Source organism: Pleurodeles waltl, chromosome 7, assembly GCF_031143425.1.
Source record: "Pleurodeles waltl isolate 20211129_DDA chromosome 7, aPleWal1.hap1.20221129, whole genome shotgun sequence".
Classification (NCBI taxonomy): domain Eukaryota; kingdom Metazoa; phylum Chordata; class Amphibia; order Caudata; family Salamandridae; genus Pleurodeles; species Pleurodeles waltl.
Genome location: NC_090446.1, coordinates 412873492 through 412890727, shown reverse-complemented (window position 1 = coordinate 412890727; position 17236 = coordinate 412873492). Strand labels below are relative to the sequence as shown.

Sequence of the window (17236 nt, the reverse complement as noted above, 5' to 3'; positions counted from 1 at the left end):
GCCTCTGCTTATTAAGGTCTCCCTCTTGGGTAGGTCCTCAGATTCGACATGAAAGGTTCTAGCAGGGCTCCTTTGCATCATTTACTTCAACTTCTGGCCCCCGGGATTGCAACTGGACCCTCCAGGAACCGACAAACTGCAACTCCAGCGATGACTCTGCTATGCAACATTGTTTTTTCCGTTTCCTTACAGCAACTGCAACATTTCCGTGGCTGTGCATCCTCTCAGGGCAGTGAGTCTTCAGCCTGCACAAGAAGCAAGAAGGAATCTCCCTTGGAGTGAAGGACTCACTCCCCTGCATCTGTAAGCACCAACTGCAACAAAAACCGGCTGCGTAGATCCTCTCCCCTCCAAAACTGCGTGGGTCCTGCATCACAGGAGGTGGTCTGGAGTGGTCCCCTGGGTTCTCTCTACCAGCTGTCCAACTTGGGAGAAGGTAAGCCCTAGACTCTCCTTGCAAGACAGTACCCCGGCGCACCACGACCCTTGCAGCTACCAGGGCTTGTTGGCTCTCCTTCCAGGGGATCTTCAGGCTCTGTGTAGCCCCGGCCACCAGCACTCTTCCCTGCAAAGCACAGTCTCCTTCCTGCTTCTCCAGTGACTCCTCTCAAGGTTTGCTGTGTAGGCCTCACTGCGACTCCTGTGAGTTGCCTGTGGGGGCTGCATCTTCGACTTCTGACTCTCCTCACTGCCGAGGGTCAATTTGGACTTACCTCCTTGGGTTGAATCCCCCTGGACCTTCCTGGTCCCCGGCAGCTCTTCATCTGCGACTCTTGCCTTTGCCAAGGTTTGTTGGTGGTTTTTCAACACTACTGACTGCAACCCTTCTTCCGACGTGGGACATAGACTGCATCACTCCTGGAACTCTTCTACTGCTCCTGTGCTGCACAGCCGACTCTTTCTCTTCACCGTCGTCCTGTCCTCCAACTCCAGAAGGGTGGGTAGTGGCTCCTGCCCCAACCAGACACTCCAACTCAAACTGGACTTGGTTCCCTTCATTTATTTGCAGGTCCTCTTATGTCAGGATCCACCATTGGTTTCTTCCAGTCTTGCTTGGGGCTTGCACTGTCCTTTTCTGAAGTTTACCTGTGGGATGGGGAAAAAAACAGGTACTTATGTCTTCTCTCCTGGTCGCTGCGGAGCACCCTGGTACTTAACTTTTGGGGTTCCTAGTTCCTCCAGCTCCCCTCTACAGATTCCACTTCCTTAGGTGGGGGACTGAATTTCGCATTCCACTTACTTACTATATGGTTTGGTCTCCCCCCTAGGGTCTCCATTGTTTTCTATTTCACTGTTTTCTATTGCTTTCTATGCCAATTCCTGACTTCTAATGTGTATATAATATTGTGGTTACTGACCTGCCAGTGGAGTATTGCCTATACTGCATTTTAATATTTGTGTTACCACAATGAAGCACCTTTATTTTTGTAACACTGTGTGGTTCTTTCATGTGTATAAGTGCTGTGTGATTACAGTGGTATTACATAAGCTTTACATGTCCCCTAGATAAGTCTTGGCTGGTCATCCACAGATACCGCTGGAGAGCCCTGGCTTACTATACACTGTCTACACCTCACTAATAGGGGATACCTGGAACATGGTGATAACACCATAGGTGCTCACCAAACACCAGGCCAGCTTCCTACAATACGTACGCAGGAAAAGCATAAATTAGCAAGGGCCCTATAGGGGGACCAGACCATATACTAAAAAGTGGAATGCAAAAAGGTGTCCCCCACCAGAGGGCATTGAGTAGTTAGACCAGGGCTGGGGAGAGTGGAACCCCAAAAGGTAAGTACATAGAAGATCCCCAGCTGCCGGGTGCAGAGAGGTAATTTACCCGTTTTTCCCATAGGCTAACATGGGGATATCATGGTTGGAGAATGAAGAAGCAGGACCGCACCAGTGGAACCCAAGGGCGGATTCTGGGCACGGAGGACCTGCAAAAGAAGGGTCAGAGTCTAGTCCACGTAGGAGTGTCCAAGTGGGAGAGGGACCAGTGCCCACCCTTCTGCAGCTGAAAAGATCTGGATCAACTGGGATTGCAGATGGGTCAGTGGTCAGAAGGACCACCAACAAGCACGGGCAAGTGCAAGAAGAGCTGTAGGAAATTTTGCAGAGCTGTGGAGGACCAGCAAGGTCCTGGGGACTCGACTCATGGAGAGGAGTCTGGGCTAACACTCTTGATGCAGGAGAGCCAGCAGAAGCAGTCAGAGCCCCCACAAGCAACCCACTGGCAGCAAGCACAGTACGTCGCAGTGGGGCCCAGTCAGCATACCTGAAGAGGAGTCCTACGTTGCTGGAGCAGCACAGATAAGACAGTCCTTGCAGAGGTAGAGGGCTTGGGGCCAGGGCTACTTGGAGCCTGAAAAATCCTCAGAGCATGAGTCAACAAGCCTTGGTTGGTGCAACAGTCGCAGTGCACAGGGATTCTGTCTCAGTGACAGAGACAAGGGGGTCATCATCTCCCACGTTGGACAGAAGGCAGAGATGACCCAGGGGGATCACTCAGAACCACCACCTGTGGTGAAGAATCTTTGCAGATCCAGAGGAGACAAGATCCCACTAGCCAGGCGTCATTGCCTTAGGTGCCTGCAGATGCAGGGAAGTGACTCCTTCACTCCAAGGGAGATTCCTTCTTGCTTCATGATGCAGCTGAAGTCTTAAGATCCCAGAGGATGCACAGCCTTGGAAATGTTGGAAAATGCTGACAGAAGCAGCAGAAACTATGTTGCAAAGAGAGGTCTTCTCAGGCAGTACTGTCTTGTCCAGTTCCAGAAGCAGAACATGTCTTTGCAGAGAGTTCCTGGTTGGGTCTTGCCCAACGAATCTGGGGACCCACTTCGAGGGAGTTCCTAAATAGCCCAAAAAGGTGGTTTGGTCACTCTCTGTGGTGACCACCTATAAGGAAGGGTCACAGAAGTCAGATACCTGACCTACCCAGTCAGATGCTTTGAGAGGCCTCTGCCCACCTTGGCTTCAAGATGTCAGAATCAAGTGGCAACCTGGAGGAGCTCTGGACACCACCCCTGGGGTGGTGATGGACGGGGAATGGTCTCTCACCTTTCCATTGTCTAGCTATGCTCCAGAGCAGGTACTGGGGGTCCCTAGACTGGTGCAAACCGTTTTTTGCAAGGAGGGCACCAAATGTGCCCTTCAAAGCATACCGGTGGCTAGGGGAGGCTGCTCTTCCCAAGCCATGTAACACCTATTTTTAAAGGGAGAGGGTGTTGCCTCCCACTCCCAAAGGAAATACTTTGTTCTGCCTTCCTGGGCTTGAGCTGGTCAAGCAGCCGAAGGGCAGAAACCTGTCTGTAGGATGGCAGCAGCGCGGCCTGCCCGGGAAGACCCTGCAAAGCTGTGGTCCTCTGAGGAGCCCCCAGAGTGCATGGAATCATACAACGAATACTGGAAACAGTTTTGAGGTATGATTCCGGCATGTTTGATACAAAACATGCCCAGGTTCAGAGTTACCATTATGTTGCTGGACATAGGTAGTGACCTGTGTCCAGTACACAGGAAAAATGGCTTCCCCGCACTTACGAAGTCCAGGAAAATGAAGGTGGAGCTCCTAGGGGCACCTTTGCTCATGCAGGGGTGCCTTTACACACAGGTACTTGCACCCTGCTCTCTAGGCTAGGATGGCCTGCCATAGGGGTTATTTACAGTGACTTGGTGCAGTGACCTGTAGTGAAAGGGTGCATGCACCTTTTCACGCAGGTTGCAATGGCAGGCCTGCAGACACATTTTGCATGGGCTTCCATGGGTGGCATAATACATGCTGCAGTCCATGGGGAACCCCTGGTGCCCAATGCCCTGGGTACCTAGGTACCATATACTAGGGATTTAGATGGCAGCACCAATATGCCAACTGTAGGGTGTGGTGAGTCTTGAGCAGCCACATTTAGAGGGAAAGAGCCCAGTCACAGGGGTCCTGGTTAGCAGGATCCCAGGGAACAGTCAAAACACACTGACAGCAGGCAAAAAGTTGGGGTAAGCATGCCAAAAAAAGGGTACTTTCATACACTTACCTGTGTATATGTTGTGTGTTAATACTTCCAGAGGGAGGTATACCAATGGTAGTCTAGTTTTATGTGCCTATAATAAAGTACCTTTATTTCTGCAACACTGTGTGGTTCCTTTCACGTGTCATAAGTTACTCTGTGACTACAGTGGAAGATAAGTCTTGGCGGCTCACCACAGCTACCATAGAGAGCCCTGGCTATTTAGACACTAACACTAACTGATTAGGGTTTGCCTGGACCCAGTATAAGGTGTACCATCATAGTTGTCCACTACACACTGGGCCAGCATCCTACAGTTACAAACTTGGCAATTTGGATAACTTCAGCTCTTGTGTTCCGGGAGCTCAGCTGGCTGATCCTTGGAGTAACTGCGGTTGCTGGATGTTGGAAATCGACTTTTCTCTGAGCCAGGAGCTGTAGGCAAAGTCCAAACTCTGCTTGTCCAAAGTGACGCAGGTGCAGTCCTTCCTAGCCTGCATCTTCTCTTTGTGCAGATCCATGGATAGCTGGGTAGTCCTTCTTTAGTTCTTTCTCTGATCCCAGCTTGATCTGAGGGTTCAGAGTGCCAGGGGTGCCATATGTATCACAAGAAAGTGCCCTGAGGAGACCACAGAGTCACTAGCCATTGGGCTACTAGGCCCCCTCCTAACTTGTGATAAAGGTCATGTGATGTGTGGCATCTGACTTTTCCAGACTACCACATTCTTACCCCTTTCAAGATGGCACAACCCTTCCTTGGTCGCTAGGAGCTCGGTAGACCACCCTAGAGTGAGGCTACCAGAGGACTTCATGCCCATGGTAGAACCAGCAAGGGGTGATTTTTCCCTCCTTGACCCTGTCTCCACTTTGTCTGCAGGAACAAAAGGCATCCTGCTCTGGGGTGTTGGGGCTACTTTCCTCTCGAAGGCGGCTTTACCTTTGAAGCCCACCTTTTGGGCTAACAACCTGAGTGACCATCCGGGGGGAGTTCACGCGTCTCCCCAGGCAGTCAGAAACGTCTCTGTGTGCCAAGGTCTTTGTGAAGCCTCTAGGCTAGCTTGAGCCGAGTGTGGCACCTTCCTAAGAGTTGCTAGTAAATTCGGCCTGGGCATCTGGTTGGGTTTAATGCTATGATTAATTTGATACCTTACAGTCCCCGTTTGGTAGGCCCATTCCGGATTGTCTACCGGGTACCATGTGTTATCCAATGGGGATGCCAACTTAACCAACAGCAAAATGACAATTTGGAAGTGTTGCTGTTAAGACATATCAAAAATATGTATTAGTTAAAATACATATCTCTGCCATAGGGCTCTGTAGGCCTCCCTTAGGGAAGACTTGCACATATATTTAAGGGATAGGGTGGCTTTGCATTTGGAGAGAATTGCAAAGTCGAACTGGCAGTGAGAACACTCTCTTTCCAGTCTGGAGTGACAGGCTGGGGGCCGGTTTGTACATTGACACACAGGGTGGCACAAACAGTGCTGCAACCCTGAGTGGACACTCTGCCTTACATGCCCTGGGGGCTATATACTAGGGACTTTATAAGTAAGTCATTCCTTGCCAGTCTGGTGTATCCAGTTCAACAAGGAATTTGTGTCGGGTCAGAAAAATAATTCAACCACTTACTTAAAAAAAATATTTACTGAAAGCCTTTTCCCTGCCTAAAGCTCACGGAGTTGGGTTTTACAGTAGCTCTCCAGCAGCTGCCAGTCAAGCGCTTAACCTAAAATAGGTGAAACATTCTTCCCAGGAGTTACACAGTAGATCACTTTAATTGACAGATTGACCAGAATGCGCTGTGATGACTCCCCTAAGCTCAGCTGGACCTTCAGAGTGGAAGCCTCTGCCACTTCTGTTGGCACACTAATGTCCTGTCCTTCCTGACATGTCTGTCCAAGGCACAGGTAAGTTTATTTCTTCCTTAAACGTTATCAGACTGGACCAGAACACAATTCTTAAGTAGCCCATCTGGTTGCTGATAGACCCAGCTTTTGTCCTACCAGACGGACTGTGGATGGATTGTGGTGGATCCAGGGCCTACTTCAACCTGATTTTAGTGTTAAATGTGGTAGGACAATGATAATTTCCATACTACCCCCCCAAACACATCATCAGCTCTCAGAGCCCAAGTTTAGTATGGCTGAAGAATTTAACTATCTTTGCATTGCCCTAACACATGGTATTGTGTGCCTGTTTGCAGTAAGGCAAGGAGGAACTTTCTAAGTAAGTGGGTATGGTTGCCCTAGGGAACATTTACCCCATTGGTTAAAGAGCACCCAGGAGTAACTCCTACCTTCTAATTAGTGCCAACCATAAATGTACCACCCTTGGATACCCTCTTTTTAACACCCTCTGGACCTGTGGAAGAAGGAAAGGAGGACTGCACCAGCTGTTTGAGACCTGAGATGGGTCCTGAAGGGCTGAACCTGATTCAACTTGTGTCCAGGACAAAGAAGTGGACTCCAAGTGTTATTTGGCTGACCTCCTGTGTGGCTAGAGGGGCCCAACAAGCTACAAGAAGCTTTTTCCCTAAGGTGCTCAGCTGATCATTATCAACTGGACCTAAACCGGCCCCTGTGTTTGGCCTCTTCTTGACACCCTGAGAGTTTCTAAGTGGCTCACCTGTGGTCTTGTGCGATTTAGGAGTGTACGGCTGTGGGTTCGGGGACACCAAAAGACAGTTTGGAAACTTTATTAAAAAACGTTTCCGCAAGAGCTCCCAATCTTCAGCAGGAACTTTTGGAAAAAATGTCTGAACCTCAGTTCAGCTGCATCAGTTTTCATTTCAGCTTCATCATGCTCAAAGATCCTGCACGTCCGAAAACAGCTAATTTACTTTCTGTGTTGGGACCAGAAAAACTTTTCATCATTATATCACCAAAGCTCAAGAGCTTCAGCAAGACCAAGCCAAGCCACAGGTATCTGGCTTTAGGTTCTTTGGCCACATCTAGTGTCGGCAGTGACCCATTCAAGGAGGATTTTTCTTCTTAGAAACTGACAATTCCATTCTACGTAGTACCTTAGAAGACATTTCACTGCTTGCCTTAAAAAGTGACAAAGTGTCCTTTTAAAGTGGGTCTTAAAATCCTAGGGTCTGATTATGACCTTGGCTAATGGGATACTCTGTCACAATCATGACAGATGTCCCGTCCGCCGTATTACCCATTCCATTATATACTATGGAACTTGTAAAATGGCGGGTGGGATATCCATCGCATTTGTGACGGTGTATCCCATCCGCCAAGGTTGTAATCTACCTGTGGATTCCTCACCTTAGGAATTCTCCCGTGCGCCAGCATCCAATGGAAAATCTTCTTCTCAGCTCTCCACGTCGATGAGGACGTCACAATTGCACTGCTTCACATGACTGCGTCTGACGTCATCATGTCAATAAGAGGTCCTCGCCGGCGTGCTGACGTCAGTTCCCATTTTTCGGTGCCTTAGACGCTAACGGTTTTCTCCTAGCTCTCGCTACTATTGAAGGTGTTCCATCTTGTTAGTAGTTACAATCCTGTTTCTGGTTACAATGTCACCTCCTAGGAAGGCAGGATTTAAGCCATGTCGAGAGTGCGGGGGTCGCATGTCTTTTACTGACCCTCATGATGTTTGCCTTTGGTGTTTGAGCTCTGAGCATGACGTCGAGGAGTGTGTACCCTGCCAGAGCATGAATCCTAAGGCTCTGAAGGAGAGGGAGGCCAAACTCTTTTTGGCCAAAGCGAAGAAGGGACATAAGAGTCATCATAGGTCCTCTTCTCACACTACGTCGAAGAAACACAAGAGGCGACGTTGTCATGAGACTCGGCGTCGCTCGGGTCGGAGCCGTTCAAGATCAAGGTCTCCATCTCGGCAGCGCTGTACGAGGTTAGTCCGACTGTGACTCCACAGCCTCAGAGCCCTCGGGCTTCTCTGGCGCCATCGGTCTTCGAGGTATTTCCACCTCCGGAGAGTCCTTGATACTCACCTGCTGCACAGGATTCGGATGTTCAGCAAGCGCAGGTGAAACATGGAGACCAGCGGTATCCTGCCCTCCCGGCTCTGGGACCGGACCCGGTGGCATTTTTAAATGCCATGTTTTCGATGTTTAATGCTATGACCCCTGCTGGTGCACCGGCTGGTCCCAGGGGTCCGTTATCATTTTCGTTGGGCTCCCCACCTCCTTACAAGGCAGCGCCATTTATGCCTTTCTATCCGGCTGAGGGTGCCAGTTCCGTGCCGATGACGTTGCCTCGAAGTCCTGTAGTTCCGATGATGTCGCCTTCTAGACCTATGGCACCGATCTCATTGCCCCGTCAGTCGACACCGATGATGGAGCCTCAGGTGTCCATGGCGCCGGTGGGATCTGCTCCTGTGCCGGAACTGGATGCCAGATTGGACCGAAGTCAGACGCCTTCTCCTGTTCTGTGCCTGTCAGTTTTAAAGCCGGTGTCATCGACACCGGTTAATTCTATGTCGATGCCGAGGTTAGAGGCCAGGCTGAGGTCGCATAGAAAGGCTTTGAGACTTTTGGAAGAGGAAGAGTAACAGCAGCAGTTGTTGGAAAAAGAGGAGATTTTGGAGCCCTTGGGAGAATATCAAGGGCTGGATTCAGCCAGTGGGCTTGACACTTCCCCAGAATGGGACCTTTCTTAGACAGGAAATTTTACGGAAGAGGCGGCCTCATTTCATACTGTGATTAGGAAGGCAGCAAATTTTTTTGATCTTCCGTTGCCTGCTGCAGAGATCAAAACAAATATTCTGACTGAGGTCCTGCACCCTTCTTCTACTTCGGTGGATCCATTGCTTCTGTTTAATGATGCTCTCATGGAGCCTATCTTAGAGCTATGGAGGAAGCCTGTATTGTCACCTGCTGTCAATAGGTCTGTAGCAAGGAGGTACAGAGTGGCACCTGGGGATCCGGGGTACTTATCAAAACATCCTACCTTGCAGAGTCTGGTTGTTTAGGCCTCTTGTTCCACACGGTCTGCACTAGGCTCCTTCCCTGTGATTCCGTCGGACAGGGTATCCAAAAGGATGGAGCAGTCCTCGAAGAAAACTTTTTCTTCTTGCAGTATGGCCCTTAAGGCAGCAAATGCTGCCTGTGTTCTCGGCAGATACATCCATGCCCTGATGGATTCAGCTAGGGCTATGGTTCCTGACCTGCCACAGGGGGTGCAGGGGCAATTTGGAGAACTCCTATCGGATGCTTAGGCTGCAGCAAAACAGATAATCCAGTCTGGCCTGGATTCCACAGACTTGGTGGCCAGGGCGATGGGCATCTCTATTGCTACCCGGAGGCACACATGGTGAGGTCCTCTGGTATTTCCTCTGATGTACAGACTGCTCTCCTGGACTTGCCCTTTGATGGGAAAAACTTTTTGGTGATAAAGCGGACTCTGCCCTAGAGCGCTTTAAAGACAGTCGGGTCACAGCAAAGTCTTTGGGTCTGCAAGCCTCCTCTACTACCCCTTTCAGGTCCTTTCGGATGTTTAGGGGGTTTGGGCGTGGAGCCGTTTACTGTGGGAGACCCCAATCCACAGTCCAACAGTCTACCAGCCTCCCTTATAGATCTTTTAGAGGGCTGGGGAGGGTTCGGACAAGAGGGGCCACCCAGCAGCACCCTGCATCATCCTCTTTCGCTGGAGGACAACAACAAGGGAAGCAGCCCTAGTTTTCTGCCCATTTTCAACCACATTTCTCCGGTAGGGTGAAGATTACGTCTTTTTCTCCACGAGTGGGAGTTAATTACATCAGGCTCCTGGGTTCTGAACATTGTGAGAAAAGGATATGCTCTCCCTTTTCAGGAATTTCCATCTCCCATCCCTCCCTGTCCCTCGTTTTTTTCAGAAGACCATCTTCTGTTGTTGCAGCAGGAGGTTCAGATCCTGTTGTCAAAAAGTGCGGTGGAGTTGGTTCCAGAGCAGGAAAGGGGTCGGGGTTGTTAATCAAGATACTTCCTGATTCCCAAGAAGGACAGTTGTTTGAGACCAATCCTAGACCTGAGGATTTTGAATTGGTTCGTCAAACAGGAAAAATTAAGACGCTGACTCAGGTACTTTTGGCTTTGAGCAAAAAGGATTGGATGGTGTCTGACGACTTGCAGGATGCTTACTTTCACATCCCTATTCTCAAGTCGCACAGGAAGAATCTCCGGTTTGTGGTGGGGTCGCAACACTACCAGTTTGCCGTCCTTCCGTTTGGTCTTACTTCAGAACCTCGAGTCTTCACAAAGGTGATGGCAGTGGTGACAGCAAGTCTCAGAAGGAAAGGGATATCGGTATTCCATTACCTGGACGATTAGTTGATCAAAGCCAAGTCTCCAGAGCTTGTGTTGCGTCACTTGCAGGTGACAACTCAGTTGTTGTTCAGTCTGGATTTTACAATAAATGTACCCAAGTCTCACCTGGAGCCCTCTCAACGCCTCCTGTTCATAGGGGCAGTACTGGATACTACATTAAATAGGACCTATCCTCCGCCTCAGCGGATTCAGGACGTCCAGGCGTTGATTCCAGTGTTTCTAAATGGAGCGGTTGTTCCAGTCCTCAAGGTCCTACGCCTCCTCGGTCTGTTCTTGCATTCGGTTGGTCACTCATGCACGTTGGCACATGAGGGCTCTCCAATGGTGCAAGCAGTGGTTTCAACACAAAGGGGATCTCGAAGAGTCGATAGCGATCCCCAGAGACGCTGCAGCGGATTTACGATCGTGGGCTATGGACGGCAACCTTTCTCAAGGAAGGCCGTTTTCACTGCTGCCTCCGGTGGCCACGGTCATGACGGATTCTTCCACTCTAGGTTGGGGAGCTCATCTGGGGGACCTGGAGGTCAAGGGTCTTTGGTCTCCAGTGGAACAGACTTTTTGTATCAATCTGTTAGAATTGCGGGTGATAAGTCTGGCTCTCAAGGCCTTCTTCCCGCCCCTTCGCGGTCAGTCAGTTCAGGTCCTCACGGACAACACTACCGCAATGCGGTATATAAACAAGCAGAGAGGTGTAGGGTCGTATCTTCTATGCAGAGAAGCTCTGCGACTATGGTCCTGTCTTTGGGACCATCGGATTTGCTTTGTAGCGAATCATCTGGCCTGGGTGCTCAACGTACGTGCGGGCTCTGTCGACATTTTCCGGTCGATCACGAGTGGCGTCTCCATCCGGATCTGCTCCTGCACATCTTTCAGATGTGGGGTTTTCCAAGGATAGATCTGTTTTCCACTCGGAAAAACGTGCACTGCCCGTCATACTGCAACCTCCAGTATCCAATGCAAGGAGCTTTGGGGGATGCGTTTCAGATCTCTTGGTGCAACCAGTTGCTTTACGCATTTCCCCCCATACCCTTGATTCCTCGGGTTCCGAGGAAGATAGACCAAGATCGGGCTCAGGTTATATTAATAGCCCCGGATTGGCCAGGAAGGGTGTGATACACGGACCTTCTCCAACTCTTGCTGTGCCTTCCGCTCCGTCTCCCTCTCAGGGCAGACTTCCCCTCGCAGTCGCAGAGGCAGGTTCTACACCCCCACCTCCAGAGCCTGCACCTTCATGCCTGGAGATTGAACGGGCCAATCTGAGTTCTTTTTCTCTCCCACCAGATGTAGTGGATGTTATTCTTTCACCCTGGCGACACTCCATTAAGACCGTTTATGCCGACAGGTGGGCAAAATTCGTGGCTTGGTATGAAGAGAAGCAAATTGATCCTTTGAGGGCCTACCTCTACGATATTCTGTTATTTGCTTTAGATTTAGCCCAGAAGGGTTGTGCAGTGGCTACTGTTAAGGGCTATTTGGCGGCACTGTCAGCCTTTCGTTGCCTCCCAGATCCGCCCTCCTTGTTTAAATCACCTATTATTAGAGTTTTATAAGGTTTAATTGATAGGTTTCCTCCCACTCCTTTTCATATGCCTCAGTGGGATCTGAATCTCGTTTTAACTTTTTTAATGGGGTCACCGTTCGAACCCATGCATTCTTGCCCGCTAAGGTTTCTAGTTCTTAAGGTGGTTTTTCTGATAGCTGTAACCTCGGCTAGGCGGGTTGGTGAGCTTCAGGCTCTTTCTGTAAAACCCACCTTTACCTTATTCTTTCCGGATAAGTAGTGCTGAAAACCAGGGCGGCTTTCCTAACAAAAGTTGTCACTCCTTTTCATATGGGGCAAACCATTACCCTTCCATGTTTCTACCCTCCTTCTCGTCCCTCGAAGGAGGAAGAGAGGTTTCATTGTTTGGACCCCAAAAGGTCTCTCAGTTTTTATATTGAGAGGATGAAAGACTTTCGCCTGGAGGACTAGCTGTTCGTGGGGTATATTGGACAGAGGAAGGGCAGAGCAGTCTATAAAAGAACGATTTCCAGGTGGGTCATTCTTTGTATCAAGATCTGCTACTCGTTGGCAAAGAAGGTTCCCCCTAAGGGTATTAGAGCCCATTCGACCATGGCTAAGTCCGCCACTTCGGCCCTGGCGAGGGGGGTTCCGGTGGTGGATATTTGCAAGGTAGCAACTTGGGCGTCCCTCCACACCTTCGCAAAGCATTACTGCTTGGACTCTGAGGTAAAGAGGGACGGCCATTTTGCACAATCTGTATTGGAGGATTTCTTGGTGTAACTAGTCAGGCACCCACCTCCGAGTGCAGTACTGCTTTGGGACTCTATTCATAAGGTGAGGAATCCACAAGTAGTTGTATCCATCAAAAGAACAAGTTACTTAAATTTGGTAACGCTTTTTCTGGTGGGTACAATAGCTACCTGTGGATTCCTCACAGTCCCACCCACCTCCCCGTTGCCTGTCTGGTTACACTAAGATGTTTGTTTTACAAGTGTATATAAACTTTGGTGTTTAAGTGTATATATAAATCATGGTTTTGATTCTATTGCATCATTGTGGTTTTATGTATATATGTATTCATTGAGCTATTGTGAGGTCGGTTTTCACCTGTTCGCCTCAAAATCACGTAAAAAATGGGTGAAACTGATGTCAGCACGCCGGTGTGGACCCCTTATTGGCACGGTGACGTCAGACAGAGTGGTGTGGAGCCGTGCAATTGTGACGTCCTTGTCGACGTGGAGAGCTGGGAAGATTTTCCATCGGATGCTGGCGCATGGGAGAATTCATAAGGTGAGGAGAATCATAAGGTGAGGATTCCACAGGTAGCTATTGTATCCACCAGAAAAAGCGTTACCGAAGGTAAGTAACTTGTTCTTTATTGTGTTGTGTTTTCGGCTTTTTACCAATTTTGGTACTTCCAATTGCTTTACACATTTTCTTTATGTTTAGCCTATCTTCACTGTGCCATATTCACCAGGGGTTGAGCTCTTCTTAAAATTTTTGAAGCCTGTGACTGGACCTAACAGGCAATTACTTTATTAGTTGTGGTAAACTATCATCCAACCCCCATAATAATTCACTTTTCTTAGATTTACAAATTAACATTGATTGTTTAATTATATGTTAAAGTTCTCTGAATAACAGAAATGTATTTAAATAAAACACCTCAGTTTCTCTCTAGCGAAACTCCTGGCAAATGCTTCATGGTTTTTCTGTATTTAAGTCTCAAATTTTACTTATGGAAAGATTGAACATATAATGTTTGTACCTTTATTTCACTGATTGTTCTTAGGTTACCACCTCCCAGGCGTCAAGAGTTCAGCATCAGACAAACTCAACATCTCCACTTTCCAGTCCAAATCAGACAAACTCTGAGCCTCGGCCTCTTCCTGCCCCCACAAGGCCAAAAGTGAACAGCATCTTGAACCTCTTTGGGTCATGGTTGCTCGATGCATCTTTAGTTCACTGTAAGCTTCATAATGGAATCAACCGAGACAACAGCATGACTGGTAAATGTTAACTAACAATAGAGTGAGGTTGATTATTTGTCATGTTTAACGATTTTTACCCACAGTAAAAACTCACAAAGCTAAGAAAATGAAATATAGTTTGTTGTATCGCACTTAAATTTTGCAGAGTCTTGCTGGCAGGCACAGGCTGTAAATATTAGAAAACCGAGAAATATAGTTGTGTGTTGCATGAGAAATGGGTCATTTCTTGATTGCCTGGAAATAAACATACTGCTTCCCTCACCTCATTTACCTTGCTGGATTATGAGAGATGGAGTGATCTTTGGTTACTTTCCTGAGCACGTATTGTAAATGACCATTCAGGCTGGATAACAGCACAGACCTTTTAGAAATTCACAACAGAAGTACTTTTTTCCTCCTTTGTCCAAGATAGGTTTACTTGACTCATTTTAATTGAAGTGATAACTGCTTTACAGATGTGTTTAAATTAGAAGTTTCCAGCCATTACTGCAGAAAAATGGCCATCTCCTATGCATATTTTAGAGATGTCGTCCATTACGTTTTTACATAAAATCCATGCTTCTATTATGCTTACTGTGATTGTTATATTTTCTAGACTGCAGCTACTGTCTGAGGCTTTATAGGAGCGTGCCATGTTGTAGGAAAGTACCATCTTGCCTGGCATGTTACCCCCATATTTCACTGTATATGTTGTTTTAGTCTATGTGTCACTGGGACCCTGCCAGACAGGGCCCCAGTGCTCATAAGTATGTGCCCTGTATGTGTTGCCTGTGTGATGCCTAACTGTCTCAATGAGGCTCTGCTAACCAGAACCTCAGTGGTTATGCTCTCTCTGCTTTCCAATTTGTATCTAACAGGCTAGTGACCAATTTCACCAATTTACATTGGCATACTGGTACACCCATATAATTCCCTAGTATATGGTACTGAGGTACCCAGGGTATTGGGGTTCCGGGAGATCCCTATGGGCTGCAGCATTTCTTTTGCCACCCATAGGGAGATCTAACAATTCTTACACAGGCCTGCCAGTGCAGCCTGAGTGAAATAACGTCCACGTTATTTCACAGCCATTTACCACTGCACTTAAGTAACTTATAAGTCACCTATATGTCTAACCTTCACCTGGTGAAGGTTCGGTGCAAAGTTACTTAGTGTGTGGGCACCCTGGCACTAGCCAAGGTGCCCCCACATCGTTCAGGGCAAATTCCCCAGACTTTGTGAGTGCCGGGACACCATTACACAAGTGCACTGTACATAGGTCACTACCTATGTACAGCGTCACAATGGTAACTCCGAACATGGCCATGTAACATGTCTAAGATCATGGAATTGTCACCCCAATGCCATTCTGGCATTGGGGGGGACAATTCCATGATATCGCGGGTCTCTAGCACAGAACCCGGGTACTGCCAAACTGCCTTTCCGGGGTCTCCACTGCAGCTGCTGCTGCTGCCAACCCCTCAGACAGGTTTCTGCCCTCCTGGGGTCCAGGCAGCCCTGGCCCAGGAAGAAAGAACAAAGGATTTCCTCCGAGAGAGGGTGTAACACCCTCTCCCTTTGGAAATAGGTGTGAAGGCTGGGGAGGAGTAGTCCCCCCCAGCCTCTGGAAATGCTTTGATGGGCACAAATGGTGCCCATCTCTGCATAAGCCAGTCTACACCGGTTTAGGGATCCCCCAGCCCTGCTCTAGCGCAAAGCTGGACAAAGGAAAAGGGAGTGACCACTCCCCTGACCTGCACCTCCCAGGGGAGGTGCCCAGAGCTCCTCCAGTGTGTCCCAGACCTCTGCCATCTTGGAAACAGGTGTCTGTGGCACACTGGACTGTTCTGAGTGCCCAGTGCCAGCAGGTGAAGTCAGAGGCTCCTTCTGATAGGCTCTTACCTCTCTTGGTAGCCAATCCTCCTTCCTAGGTAGCCAAACCTCCTTTTCTGGCTATTTAGGGTCTCTGCTTTGGGGAATTCTTCAGATAACGAATGCAAGAGCTCACCAGAGTTCCTCTGCATCTCCCTCTTCACCTTCTGCCAAAGGATCGATCGCTGACTGCTCAGGACGCCTGCAAAACCGCAACAAAGTAGCAAGACGACTATTAGCAACCATGTATCGCTTCATCCTGCCGGCTTTCTCGACTGTTTCCAGGTGGTGCATGCTCTGGGGGTAGCCTGCCTCCTTCTTGCACCAGGAGCTCTGAATAAATCTCCCGTGGGTCGACGGAATCTTCCCCCTGCAACCGCAGGCAACAAAAGACTGCATCACCGGTCCTCTGGGTCCCCTCTCAGCACGACGAGCGTGGTCCCTGGAACTCAGCAACTCTGTCCAAGTGACTCCCACAGTCCAGTGACTCTTCAGTCCAAGTTTGGTGGAGGTAAGTCCTTGCCTCCCCATGCTAGACTGCATTGCTGGGTGCCGCGTGATTTACAGCTGCTCCGGCTCCTGTGCACTCTTCCAGGATTTCCTTCGTGCACAGCCAAGCCTGGGTCCCCGACACACTAACCTGCAGTGCACAACCGTCTGAGTTGTCCTCCGGCGTCGTGGGACTCCCTTTTGTGACTTTGGGTGGACTCCTGTTCACTCTTCTTCCAAGTGCCTGTTCAGGTACTTCTGCGGGTGCTGCCTGCTTCTGTGAGGGCTCCCTGACTTGCTGGGCGCGCCCTCTGTCTCCTCATCCAAGTGGCGACATCCTGGGCCACAGCAGCATCCAAAAACCCTAACCGTGACCCTTACAGCTAGCAAGGCTTGTTTGTTGTCTTTCTGCGTGGGAACACCTCTGCAAGCTTCTTCACGACGTGGGACATCCATCCTCCAAAGGGGAAGTTCCTAGTCCTTTTCGTTCTTGCTAAACACCAAGCTTCTTCCATCGGGTGGCAGCTTCCTTGCACCCTCAGCTGGCATTTGCTGGGCTCCTCCCCACTCTCGACACTGTCGCGACTCTTGGACTTTGTCCCCTTGTCTTACAGGTACTCAGGTCCGGAAATCCACTGTTGTTGCTTTGCTGGTGTTAGTTTTCCTTTCAGAATCCCCCTATCACGACTTCTGTGCTCTCTGGTGGTTGTAGGTGCTCTTTACACCTACCTTACAGGGTCTTGGGGTGGGCTATTTTTCTAACCCTCACTGTTTTCTTACAGTCCCAGCGACCCTCTACAAGCTCACATAGGTTTGGGGTCCATTCGTGGTTCGCCTTCCACTTTTGGAGTATATGGTTTGTGTTGCCCCTATACCTATGTGCTCCTATTGCAATCTATTGTAACTTTACACTGCTTGCATTACTTTTCTTGCTATAACCTGCATAATTATGGTTTGTGTACATATATCTTGTGTATATTTCTCATCCTCATACTGTGGGTACTCACTGAGATACTTTTGGCACATTGTCATAAAAATAAAGTACCTTTATTTTTAGTATATCTGTGTATTGTGTTTTCTTATGATATTGTGCATATGACACCAGTGGTATAGTAGGAGC

At 48.9% G+C, this 17236-nt stretch overlaps 1 protein-coding gene across 4 annotated transcripts in view; it reads left to right on the top strand.

Moving 5' to 3' along the window:
* RALGAPB (Ral GTPase activating protein non-catalytic subunit beta) overlaps positions 1–17236 on the top strand; it is a 1713320-nt gene that overhangs the window by 457868 nt on the left and 1238216 nt on the right. For all 4 annotated transcript variants that reach the window (XM_069243900.1, XM_069243898.1, XM_069243901.1 and 1 more), the window contains one exon: positions 13578–13794. In XM_069243900.1, the coding sequence (XP_069100001.1) occupies positions 13578–13794 (217 nt within the window). The remainder of the gene's footprint in view (positions 1–13577; positions 13795–17236) is intronic.